At 43.6% G+C, this 13,452-nt stretch overlaps 1 protein-coding gene across 4 annotated transcripts in view; it reads right to left on the reverse strand.

Moving 5' to 3' along the window:
* DGKG (diacylglycerol kinase gamma) overlaps positions 1-13,452 on the reverse strand; it is a 210,833-nt gene that overhangs the window by 145,398 nt on the left and 51,983 nt on the right. For all 4 annotated transcript variants that reach the window (XM_047732347.1, XM_047732341.1, XM_047732340.1 and 1 more), the window contains exons 4-5: positions 5,818-5,980; positions 5,181-5,243 (exon numbers count right to left, since the gene is read on the reverse strand). In XM_047732347.1, the coding sequence (XP_047588303.1) occupies positions 5,181-5,243; positions 5,818-5,950 (196 nt within the window). In that variant the 5' untranslated portion in view covers positions 5,951-5,980. The remainder of the gene's footprint in view (positions 1-5,180; positions 5,244-5,817; positions 5,981-13,452) is intronic.

A 13,452-nucleotide genomic window follows, 5' to 3' on the forward strand; every position in this document is an offset into this window, starting at 1 on the left:
GCAGGAAGCCCTACTGGGGGCTTGATCCCAGGATCCCAGAATCATAATCTGAGCTGAAGGCAGATGCTTAACTGACTGAGCCACCCAGGCACCCCTGCCAACCTAGAATTCTTTACTCAGTAAAATATCTTTAGAAAAAAAAAGGGCAAAATAATTTTTTATACAAAACTTCACAGAGCTGCAATACAAGAAATGATAAAGAACATCTTTTTAGTTGAATTATACCATATGGAAACCTAGATTTATACACAAGAATACAGAGTTTTAAAACAGGTAACCACATGGGTAAATATAAAAAATATTTTTATTAGTTAAATCTCCTTAAAAGATAATTAACTACTGAAGCAAAAATAATAACAATGTGGTTGTGCAGTTTATAATTCAACATATATAGAAGGAAAATGTATGATAACAATAGCACAAAGGCCTAGGTGGAAGATATGGAGGGATACTGCAATAAACTTCTTTTTTAAAGATTTTATTTATTTATTTGACAGAGAGAGAAAGCACAAGCAAGGGGAGCAGCAGACAGAGTGAGGGGGAGAAGCAGGCTCCCCACCAAGCAAAGAACCCAACGTGAGGCTCCATCAAAGGATCCTGGGATCATGACCTGAGCTGAAGGCAGACACTTAAACTACTGAGCCACCCAGGCACCACTCTTGTGGTAAATTTCATATAGTACATGCAAAGTGGAATAATATTACTTGAAAATAGACTATTATAGTTAAAACCAGCACTAAAATACTGTTACAAAGAGTTATAGCTAATAGTGTTAAAAAGGAGATAAGTGAAATCATAAATAATTTAACTAATTGAAAGAATTCAGAAAAAGGGCAAAAGGGAAAGAAAGGACAGATGGAGAGAAAAAAACAAATAGCAAAATGGCACTTTTAAACCTAATGATAGCAATTATCATAGTAAATGTAAATGTTCTAAAGTTCTAAAATGCAGAGATTGTCAGCTTAGATTAAAAAAAGAAGATCCAACCAATGCTTCCTATTAAAAAGTCTTTTTAAATATGGACACAAATACATTAAAAGAATGGAGGAAGATACCACTGTAACTCTAGTTAACTAGAGTGACTACATTAATTATGAATATAATTATAATAAGCTAGATTTCAAAGCAAAGAGTGTTCCCAGGAATGAAGGGAGTCACTTCATAATAAAGAGGTCAAATCATCACAAGAACATAATAATCTTAAACATTCTATTCCTTGATCTTTACCTAAAAGGAATGAAAGCTGTCCATATAAAGATGTGTACTAAGAATATTAATGTTTTATATGTAATAGCCCCAAATTGGAAACAACCCAAATGTCCATCAGTAAGTGAATGGATAAACAAATTGTGGAATATCTACCTATATATTGGCATACTAATCAGCACTAAAAACATGTTGATTATTGATACACACAACATCAACAAATTTTAAAATTATTATACTGAGTGAAAGAAGCCACACCAAAAAATGTACATACTGTAGGATTCTATAAGAATAGAAAATGCAGTCTAATCTATAGTGACAGCAAGCAGATCAGTGATAATACAGAGATGTGGGTGGTGGTAGGGAAGGTGGGAAAAAGAGATTACAAGGCAACTTTGGAGATGATAGATATCTTCATTATCTTGATGTGGTACTGCTTTATAGCCATATACACCTGTAAAAACTTATTAACTGTACATTTCAAACATGTGCAATTCACTTTATGCCAATTATATTTCAACAAATCTGTTTTAAAACATTGTTATAGACTTTTCCAAAGATCTCTGGATTACCAGAACTATGACTGGATCTTGAACCACTAGTTCTAGTCTACACTGAAGTGAACTATTCATTCCAGTCATGGAAATGCCAGGGCACAGAAGGACTGTGAGATCAATTTTGATCTCACCAGTCCTTCAGTTATACCTGGAAAACTCTTAATCTTACTAGTGTTTTCCTCCTCAAGCTGCCTTATGTGAAACCCCTCCAACCCACTGCCATTCAAGTACATCCCTCAGGGACCATCAGTAACAACAGACTAACACCGTCTTCCATATTACAGAAGTTCTGTCTAGGTGCCATGTCATTAACCATTTTGCTTGAGGGTTCTTAGGCAGACCTGATTTGTTCTACCTTCTCTCTTAGTCTCTGTATTACCTGTTGCCTTCCGGTTGGGCAGGGTTGCATAAAGGAAAGAATACCAAGCTAGAGGCAGAGGACTGGGTTTCTAGCTGTGGGTTTGTGCTAAATGGTGTGTGATCCTGCACGAGTGGGCTTACTCCTATATCCAACCTCAGATTTTTCATCTATGGAAGGAGGGCCTTGCATTAAAATTGATGTTTACCAAAAGTCTTGAATGACATGAAAAATGTTTGAGTATAATGTTAAGTGAAAAACAAAACTGGTTCCCAAATTATATGCATAATCTGATTCTAATTCCATAAAAAATTTGTAGAAAAAAACCTACAAGGAGGGGTGCCTGGGTGGCTCAGTGGATTAAAGCCTCTGCCTTCGGCTTGGGTCGTGATCCCAGGGTCCTGGGATCGAGCCCCACGTTGGGCTCTCTGCTCAGCAGGGAGCCTGTTTCCTCCTCTCTCTGCCTGCCTCTCTGCCTACTTGTGATCTCTGTCTGTCCAATAAGTAAATAAAATCTAAAAAAAAAAAAAAGAAAAAAGAAAGAAAGAACCTACAAGGATACGTGTATGCAGGCAGAAGTGTAACTGCATTGGTAAATTATGGGTGATTTTGTTGTTTCCTTTTATTTGTTTTGTACACTTCAAATTTTTTTTACCATATAATGTGTTACTTTTATAATTGGGAAGAACTAAGGAAAAATTGAAGGACTTTCCTTGAGAGTCCAATATGTCAAGCTGCGGAAAACATCTGAAGAGCCTGAGGAATGAAATAAAAACTAGGAGATTGAAGTTCACATTGTTTATTCCACTTAGTCCTGCGCATTAAGGGAAGGATGAACTCTGGCTTTCCTAGCTGACAACCTGTAATGATAGATCACTCGAGGCTCTGAGCCTATGTCTCAGTGGAAGCCCCTCTCTGCTGTGTCTATGTACCCAAACACTCCCCTACCTGGTTCTGGAAATGAATAACTTGAACTGGATTGTTCTGGATCCCAGCTTGGAGATTGCTCTGAACGGCCTAAGTAGGCCATAGCAAATGAGAATCTAGTTTCCTCTGGCTTTAGCTTGGACAACAGGAAAAGGCTGGGATTTTTAACAGATGGCCTGATCTAAGGTGATACCAGAACTTGGCTCTTCCTTACTGGCAGAGGCCTCTCTCTGTGGTATCCGTCTGTCCCTACATTCCTGTTTCTGGTGAACAAGGGCATCTAATTAAGACATCCATGGAAGGTGGCCTAACAGGAAAAGGATGTTCTACTTTAAATCTCAAGTCACAAAAGATGATGAAAAAAATGGTATATACCTCCCTGAGCCAGCATTCACATCATTACTCTTTTATTATCTGACCACAGGAAACTGACACTCTCCATACACAAGGAAAATGGTACATCACAAATCACTTCTCCAGGAGGAAGTCTCTGGAAGTTGCTCTCAGAATGATACAAAAGTTGCCAATAAACATTGTGGTCAAATACACCAGCCAAGTTCCATTATCATCATCGATTACTTTTTCTCAAATATCATGTATTGACAGCATCCCCAGGAAGTCCTTCCTTGGTTCCTCAGAAACTTCAGCCACTAAAACAAACCCTGCCCAGACAATTTGGAATCTCAAGGAATGAAGTATAATTTCTCTCAGGTTCCTCTTGAAGTTCCAGATATTTGGACTAAGAAAGTCTCTGGGTAAAGAATCTGGGCCCAAATGCTTGTCATGGTTTATTTTCTCTTTCAGAGTTTAGAAAGTCAAGGTTCCCAATTTCACTCTTCTCTCCCTATTATGAGAAAATTTTAAGTCATCTTATGCCTCTTTTATTCCACATATGATTTAAGACTTATTTATAACTTAAATCCATTTACCTAAGAGCATCTCCCAGCATCAGCTTCTCTACCCGAGGGGCCATGGATCTTGCATGGCTGGGTGGGATGCTGGGAAGGGTGGGTGGGTGAGCCATATTTTGTAGAGTCTTGCCCTGATGCTGCCCCTGAAGGCCTCAGGAAGGCACTGATGCTTGTAACCCTTGCTTTGTGGAGCTCTAGGGGAAGACTGAAATTTGCAGAACTTTGTGGAAAGCAATTTTCCTTTCCCAACCATGCTCTGCTTTTCATCCACCATCAATTTTTGATCTCACCAGTCCTTCAGTTATACCCGGAAAACTCTGTAATCTTTCCAGTTGCCCTTTTTGCCATGGCTAGAGAAAAGATTAGAAATACACCTAGTATCCACTTGAAGAAATTCTCTCATCCTTCCAGGTCCCTGGCAAATAGATGAAATAATGTTAACTGCTTCACCTGGCTCCTCCTCCTGACTTATGAAAACCGGTGCATATAAGTACCACCAATTCTCCCATCTAGGCCTCTGTGCTCTTGTTCTACATTTCACTTTTACATATGTTAGAAATTGCACAACACAATGCCTTTTTTTTTTTGCTTCAATAGTTAATTACCTTTCAAAGAGAATTTAACTAATAAGAAAAATATTCTTTATATATGTCCCCATGTGGTTACCAGTTTCAACATTCTTCATTTGCATGTGTAAACCCAGGTTTCCATATGGTATAATTCTACTAAAAAGATTCCCTTTACCATTTCTTACAGTGCAGCTCTATACAGTTTTGTCCATTTGAACACACTCCTCCTTTCTTGCCCGACCCACCTTCAACCACCCACAGGCAGTCATGCGTATCTCGGCCCTAGATCCCTCTTTATAAATATGCTCTGCTTCTCTCTCTCTGCACCTCTCTCTCTTTCTCTCTCTCTCACACACACATACACACACACATTCACTCAAACCCCCATCATATATTTACTCCCCAGAAGGTTCCCCTTCTCCCCTGTCTGGCCAGGCAACCCCATCAGAAGTAAACAGCTAATGAGCTACCCTGTTTCAGGGCAAGTAAAGAAAGAGCCTGTACCAAGCCTCACGATCCCAGCACACATGAGTGGTGGAGGCCCCAAAGATGGAGGCAGACAAGATCTGCTTAAAGGACATGGAAACAAACCGCTGGTTAGATGTCCCCCTCCTCCACCCCAACCCGCAAATCTCGTATTATAAAGACTTACCTGTATCAGGGGCACAGGCCTCATCTGCTTTGGCAGCATTATCCACATTCTGTATGTTGGTATCTGGGGAGTAAAAAGAAGGTTTGAGGACCAGCCCATGATCGCTAGCTTCTTAGAGACACAGGCAGAGCACACCTTCCTGTGGGGACATGGATCACTTGAGTTGTGCGTCTCTGAGTGTCAGCTGGGTTCATGCTGACTCACTGGGGTTGGCTGTGTCATCCCCATTATAGACCAAGCAGACACGGATCACAACTCCCCTTCCTCTGCCACTACTGGGCTCAGCCCAGCCTGGGCACATGACCTGAAAGTGTTCCCTGCAAGGGCTTCCTGCCCTCTTTGCAGAAGCTTCTCTTCCCCCTGCCATACATTATTTTGTTCTTCCTCTTCTCTCCATCCTCCCCTCTGATCCTGGGGGCAGGAATTTTGCCCTTCTTTGTTCCTCTGAAAAAGCCATCAGACAGGGTTTCCTATGAAACCCTATGGGGAAAGGAGTCCTGGTCCCCTAGTCCCCATTCCCATTCCATAAGGAAGTTACTGCACACAGGGGACCCCCTAGAAATGCAGCTGTGCCTGTGCCAAATGCATCAGAGCTACAAAATCTCCTTTTTGTCTCGGGGAACTTTGGTCTACATACCTGGGCCACTGGCCTCGTTGCTGGCCCCCTCCATTGGGTGCTCAGGGGTCTCCTGTCTGGGCTTCTGGCTGAAGGCCAGGAAGAGGTGCATGTTCAGTGGCTGAGGAAGGTCCACCTCCAAGTATGCCCTCATGAACAGCTTGAAGACATCGTAGCTAATTGGCTGAGAAGAAACAAAGAGGACAGAGAAACTGGGGAGGGCAGGCAGGTGAGAGAAATGGAAGGGAAGCAGAAAGAAGTGGGGGGCATTGGTGGGCTCAGGAATGAAAAGGCCAGGAGGTGATGGAGAATGGAAGGCACAGGGAGCAGGGGACAGGAAGCAGGAAAGAGATGACACTGGTGGTTGCATGTTGGGACTGGCAGGAGGCTTCTGTAACAGGACATGTCCAAGACTAGGCAGAAAGGGGGTGATGGGGAATGAGCCTGACCACAGAGGGGGGCTCTGCCTGAGTCGACTCCCACAAACCAGATGGTTCTCTAATGAGCTGGATTTGGTCAGTGTCATGGAATCCTAGTGAAGATGAAGAAGGACAGAGTGGAAAACAATGGAAAGATGGTTCTTATGTGGGGTCTTCATTTTTCTACTTGTGCTGTGAGGGATGTGATTCCTGAGTGCTCGGGTCTCAGAAAAGAGGGAAAAACAGGCTCCATCCTTCATGAGTCTCATAACTGATCTTCCCTGGATGAACCTCAAGAGAACAGGAGAGGGTATGTGTCTGGTTCAGCTGTTCTCAAAACATGCCCTTGTGAAGGTTTTCGGTACTGGGAGAAGAGCCGAAGGGCAGAAGGTAGAATCAAGAAACGTGCCAAAAACTAGAACCTCTCCCAGCTGCCTCTCTCCCACCACTGCCTGGCTTCTGGTCCTGGGCTGGGAGCGACCATGCCAGAAAGGGCTGCTGTACTCAGCAAATACTCAACAAAGACAGTTTGCAATGAGTCATCACTGGCTCGTTCTCTGATGGCATCAGATTCTTCATCAAATCGGCAGATGCTCCTGGAAATCACTGAGGAAGCTCTCCTCTAAGATATGCTGTGCAGGCTTTTGTAAATAATAACAGCCATGAGAAAAAAAAAAAATCCTTTTTTGGGAGCCTACTTGGCTCTCCTTCCAAAATGCTGATAGCATTTAACCCCTTGTCTCTTCTAGAAAATCTGGGAGCCTTTCCGGAACCATGAGCTGGCTCAAATATATATCATCAGGTCTGGGATGCAAAGTTTTGGCCCCCAAAACAAGAATTGCCTTCCTGACCCTACTGGGAGGGAGCTCAGGAGGCAGTTTCCATTTGCCCCAGCTGTCCTTTGCCGAGGGGAGGAAGCCTGATTTTGTTAGGGATCTCTAAGCAAATGGTGGATTCATATTTCTTGTGACAACTACCACCAATCTATCTCTATCTCTCTGTCTTTCCTGAGTCTCTGTGTCTCTCTTTCTGACCTTATCTCCACAGCCTTGTCACCCAAGTGTTCTTCCCCACACAACCTCCTCTTTTTTATCAGTCTGCAAGAACAAAAGCTTTTTCTCCTACTTTCCAAGTGGAACCCACCAACTATGACCCTTGATTCCACCCGCCCTCCCTCTGAAGGCATCTCCCAGCATCTGCTTCTCTACCTGCAAGCATGTTCAAGGTCACTGTTCCAAAGAAATGACTGAATACTCGAGTTACTACCCGTCCTTCTTCTCTTCCCCTTCTGTGTTCCCTGGCCAGACCACACTAGCCTGTTAACTCTTCAGTCCTATTCAGTCTGGGTTCTGGCCCATCACCTCTGAACCCACTCTCTTGAAGGTCATCAATTCAGGTGTCTCTTTTCTGACTTGCTCATCTTCGGCTTCTCTGTAGCATTCCCTCCTCTTTACTTGAACTTTCTGTTTTCCACATTGTTGTTCTATTTTGGTTTTCTTCATTCTCTACTTTGATTTGACTGAGTATTTGTTGATGGCACTGTTACATTTTAAAAGGCTCTTTTTGCATGGTCTTCACCTTCGCACTATTTAAATTGGCAAGTACTGTTTGCAGTGTACAACTGACCCTTGAACAACATGAGTTTGGACTGTACAAGCGTGGAATTTTTTTCAATAAGTAGAGTACAGTACTGTCAGTGTATTTTCTCTTCCTCATGATCTCCTTAATGACATTTTCCTTTCTCTGGCTTCCTTTATTGTAGAATATAGTACAGTATATACAATACAAATAACATATAAAATATGTGTTAATCAACTGTTTATGTTAAAAGTAAGGTCTCCAGTCAACAGTAGGCTATTAGTAATTAAGCTTTTGGGGAGTCAAAATTTATATGTGGATTTCCAACTGGGTCGGGGGTTGGCGACCCTAACCCCCATGTTACTCAAGGGTAAACTATAGTTTTGAGCCCCAAAGTGTCCCATTAATTTTTTTTTTAAGATTTTATTTATTCATTTTACAGACAGAGATCACAAGTAGGCAGAGAGGCAGGCAGAGAGAGAGAGGAGGAAGCAGGCTCCCTGCTGAGCAGAGAGCCCGACGTGGGGCTCGATCCCAGGACCCTGGGACCATGACCCGAGCCGAAGGCAGAGGCTTTAACCCACTGAGCCACCCAGGCGCCTCCCCATTAATTTTTTTTTTATCAAATTGAGAACTAGCAGCAGAAAATATTTCTGGAACACTGACTATACTAAATGATTTTTTTTTTTTAAAAGAGAACATTGGTTAAACCACATCTAATATAACACTCTTCAAAAACCAAAGCTGAAAGATCATCAAAAAAAGCAGTGTGGGATTCAGGGGACCTCGTGACTGGTCTCAGCTCTACCCCATTTCCCTCTCTTTGTGAACCTCAGTTTCTTCCTCAGCAGATGGTAAGTTTGAGAAGATCTCAAGTTCTCAACTTCTATTAGCCCCCTCCCTCGGCCAGTCCCCTTCCTGACCCTGCAGCTTCTGCTACCTTTGACAATACCAGGCTCTGTTTTGAACTCCCAGTCATCGGAGACTAGGTATTGTCCCTTCCTTCTATTCATTGTTCTTTTGCCACATCTGTCACCTCTGGGTCTTTCCTGTGTGTCCACTGTCCCGCTGCCTCCACCCATACAAGAAGGCTCTGGAGGCCCAATGTTCCCTGGTTTCAGACTTCTGTTCTGTGCCTCCTACCTGGACCACTGCAATACTTCTCAATTTGCCTCCACCCCCATCTGTCAGTCCTCCCGTCTTATCTATCCTTGCCAGATTGATCTTCCCAGAGCATAATTCTGAACAGATTGCTTCTCTACTCAAAACTTTCCATGCCTTCTAATTGCCCATGGGAGAGGTGAGATCAGTTTTAAAATCACATGACCCTCTATAACTTTTTTTTTTTTAAAGATTTTATTTATTTATTTGACAGAGATCACAAGGAGGCAGAGAGGCAGGCGGAGAGAGAGGGGGAAGCAGGCTCTCCACTGAGCAGAGAGCCCGATGTGGGGCTCGATCCCAGGACCCTGAGATCATGACCCGAGCCGAAGGCAGAAGCTTAACCCACTGAGCCACCCAGGCGCCCCCCTCTATAACATTTTTGAGCATGCATTCCCATTTACCTATACTTATAAATTAATACATGTACTACTGTGCTCCTCTATTATACCCCATAAAACATACACAAGAGAAGAAATTAGAAAACAGAAGAAAGATGAGATAAAAAATCAATGTGACTGGAAGGTCTAATTTGCAGTGTTCCCACACTCCAGTGGATCCCACATCTCGTGTATTCCTTGAGTCCTCTGGGATTCACAGCTCTCCCATAATCCCACTCCAACCTAGATCTGTAGCTACTTCAAGCTCTGAGATCATGCTGGTCTTTTCTCCTATGATTCCCTATGTGTACCTCTACACTCTGTCCACACTTATCTCCGTGTTCTTTCCTGGTCAAGCCTCCACGCGTATCTCATAAACTGCTTCCTTCTCTACCTGTTAACCTTCCAGCATATTTTAGCTAGAGTTTAAGGTCCAGCCCAGATGCCACCTCCTTCAGAAAGCCTGGTATGATCTCCTGTATCTGAATTTCTGTACTTTGTCCCTTCCATTCATGTCCTATGACACTTTCATCGGCTGCTCTCTTTTTAATACATAGTTGTTTATGATAACTACATCCTTAGTTCCTCAACTAGATCTAGAGTTCTGGGAAGGTAGTGAAATATCCTATTTCATCTAAGTATCCCCCCAAACCATCTATGACAGGTATTTTAATGGATGTGGGGTTTCTTGTTGTATACTTGGCTCCCATCAATTATTGTAGGGCCTATTCAGTCAATGTCTATGTACTGAACCTCCTAGGTACAAGAAACACCTTGGGGAACACACCTGTGACACACACATAGGTCTATACCTTCAAGAGACTCAGGTATTGAAATAATTCCAATACAGCATCAATAGTGATGAGTATGGGAAAAGTACTGACAAACTACTATAAGAACTTAGAAAACAATAATGGAAGACATGTCCAACCACTCATGACCCTAATCGGGGGAACAGAATGGCACAGAGTAAGCCCAGAAACAAAGATCATTCACATCAGAAGAGCCCAGACCTCCTCATGTCACTGAAGTTCTGAAAGTTCAGTGACTTGCCCCAGCCACCTAGCAGCAGAGTAAAACCGGAAGCCTGATCTTCTGACTCCCAGTCCAGTGCTCCTGCTCCCATTCTGTTCTAGGTCCCAGTGCTAACAGATGGCTCCCTGCCACTCTCTCCAAGAACCTCAAGTACAGTATGCAAAAAAAAAAGTAGCTGTGTGCCACTCTCAGAGCAGTATCTGACTTGTGGAGAGTGAGTTCTTTATGAGCACAGGCCAGGCTCAGAGGCGCTGCTAGTGAATGTGTGATGGGTAGAAAGTGGCTTACTCTGCCCACGCCAAACACACAAACACTATGAGGCATGCTGGCAACTCTCTGTGCTCTGGAATAACATGCTAGGCACTGTCATGGTGCAGGCCTGTTTTCTTCCCAGAAACTGCCACTTTCATATAGGAACTAACTGGGCAATTGCTGTTTCTGCAGTCTGCTTCAAGAGTGAATTCTTGCACAGGTCAGAAAAGGAGGGGGGAACTGAATGGACAGCTTATTGTGCATCAGGCAGTTTACGTTCATGATCTCAGTTAAGTCTTAAAGCAACCAGGGCACCTGGTGGCTCAGTCCTTAAGCATCTGCCTTCGGCTCAGGTCATGATACCAGTGTCCTGGGTTCAAGCCCCACACGGGGCTCCCTGCTCAGCTCCTCTCTTTCCCACTCCCCCTGCTTTTGTTGCCTCTCTCGCTGTATCTGTCAAACAAGTAGAAAATATCTTTAAAAACAACAACAACAACCACCGTGTGAGGTGGGACTATTACTGCTATTTGGTGGATGAAAAAAATTCTGAAAACATGAATAACTTGCTCAGAGTCATACAGCCTGGGCAGAGCTGGGCTCTGTGCTTCCACATGTCTGAGTCCAAGATCACAAGGCCACCGAGCCACCTTGCTCCTCTTACTCCATCGTGCACTGGTTCACTTTCTGGCTGTTTTTTGGCTCTACTCGATTCTCCAGAGCATCACTCAGTGTTTATGGGCAGCGGCCCCGCTTGTCACGGCCGGATGCGAACTTTTATTTTTGGCCTCGCTTTCCTAGCTACTTGCCCTTCCCACAACTAACTCATGCCTCCTTGAGACGTTTTAGCAGCAGTAAGCCATCAAGCTCAAGAGCAAGTACATGCTTTTTGTCTCCCCCACCCCATGCCGGGACATTACACCTACCAGAAGCCAGCCACACTGGGAGAGAGAATAAAACCAGAGTGACAGAGCTTCCCTGCGACACAGCAGTGCCAGGCGTGCAAAGAGTGGGGGGCCAGCTAGATGAGGCGTGGGTGGCAGCAGGCTCCTAACAGCCAAGCTTCTCTCCGCTTCTGAAAGCTTCCATGGCCTTCACACCCTCGGTGGCCCTGACCAAATTGTTCCCCTCCCACTCTTCAGCCTCAAGGCTTTCAGGATGATTAGCAGCCCCCACCCTTCTTTGTTCCTGTGTTTCTGGAGCTGGGGGTGAGGGGTGGGAGGGGAAGCAAGTTCTGTGCGGCTTCCCCATCTTTTCTGCATAGCTTCTCCTCAGGAATGTTCTTTCAAATGGCTCATTCTCAGTCTGTCTCCTGTACCGGCAATCTTCCTCCTGTTTCATTCTCCAGAGGGCTGTACACTTTATCCAAAGCCCCTGCTCAGGTAAACCTCGAGGACCTGTGCTTTGTTGGTTCCCTGCCAGTGCCCAGCAGCGGAGTTGACTCAAAAGTCGTTGAAAGGATGACAATACCAATAAATAATGACCTGCCTTGTCCCAAGTCTGTCCTGCGGATCAGTCATTTTTCTGCAATTAGCCCTCATGAAAGGACCCAGGAGCAGGAAAAGGAAGTTGAATTTAACACATTCTGGGGAAAGGAGTCAGAATAATAATGGATACCACTTTTTAAGTGTCCTATAAAGTGTTAGACATTTTGCAAAAATTATCTCAATCCATTCACTCATCTGCAAACTTCAATGTCTTTGCTTGTTGTGATCTTCAGGTCACGGATGAGGAAAGTGAGGTTCAGAGACGTGAAATATTATTTCAGGCTGCACTGCTGGTTGGCAGCAAAGGCAGAAGTCAAACCTAAGACCATGTACCTCCGGAGCCTGCCAACAGGGAGTAAGTTCTGGAGGGCAAGAACCGTGCTTCCTCACCTTTATATCTTCTACAGTGCCCAGCATGGTGCCTGGATGCTCAAGAAATGTGAGATGAGTGGAATCTGAAAGTAGGGAGGGTCTTGCATTCATTTACTCATTCAACAAATATTTCTTGAGTGCCTGCTATGAGCCAGATACTCCTCTGGGCACTGGGGATACCGAAATGAACAAATACATAGCATGACAGATGGTGAGGAATACTAAGAAGGACAATAAGGCAGACCAGGGGGATAAGAAGCATCAGGAAAAAGGGCTTAAAATTTTAAATAGAGAAGGTGACATTCACTGAGAAGGTGATCTGAGCAAACACTTTAAGAAGTAAGGAAATAAACAATGTGGGTATATGTGGGAGGAACATTCCAGGAAGAGATGAAAGCAAATGCAAAGGTACTGAGGTAGAGCAACCTTGGCTTGTTTGACAGCATCAAGAAGGCTATAAAAGCTGGAAAGGAATGATGAGGAGAGTAGCAAGAGATGAGGTTAGGGAGTAGACAGGTACAGATACAGATGGTAATGACTTTGATTTTAACTCTGAGTAGGGGGTGAGGGATTGTAGAGCAGAATAGTGACATGATCTGACTTAAATTTTAACAGATTGCTCAGGATGAGTGTGAAGAGTAGGGTTTAAAGGTCAAGAGCAGAAACAAAGAAGGAGCTCAGTTAGGTGACTATTACAATAATCTGGACAAAATATGGTAGTGCAGGTAAGGGTGGAAGCAGTGCCTGTGATGAGATGTGACTAGACTTTGGATATATTTTGAAGGTAGAAATGGCAGGGTTTGCTGATGAATTGGACATGGGATGTGAGAGGAAAACTCAATGATGACTCCAGAGTTTAAGACTGAAGAACTTGAAGAAAGGAGTTGTCATTTATGGAAATGGGGAAGACTGCCGGAAAAATAGGCTTTACAAGGGAAGATCAAAGAACTCAGACTAGCTTATGTTAAGTATGAG

This window comes from Lutra lutra, chromosome 1 (assembly GCF_902655055.1).
Source record: "Lutra lutra chromosome 1, mLutLut1.2, whole genome shotgun sequence".
Lineage (NCBI taxonomy): Eukaryota > Metazoa > Chordata > Mammalia > Carnivora > Mustelidae > Lutra > Lutra lutra.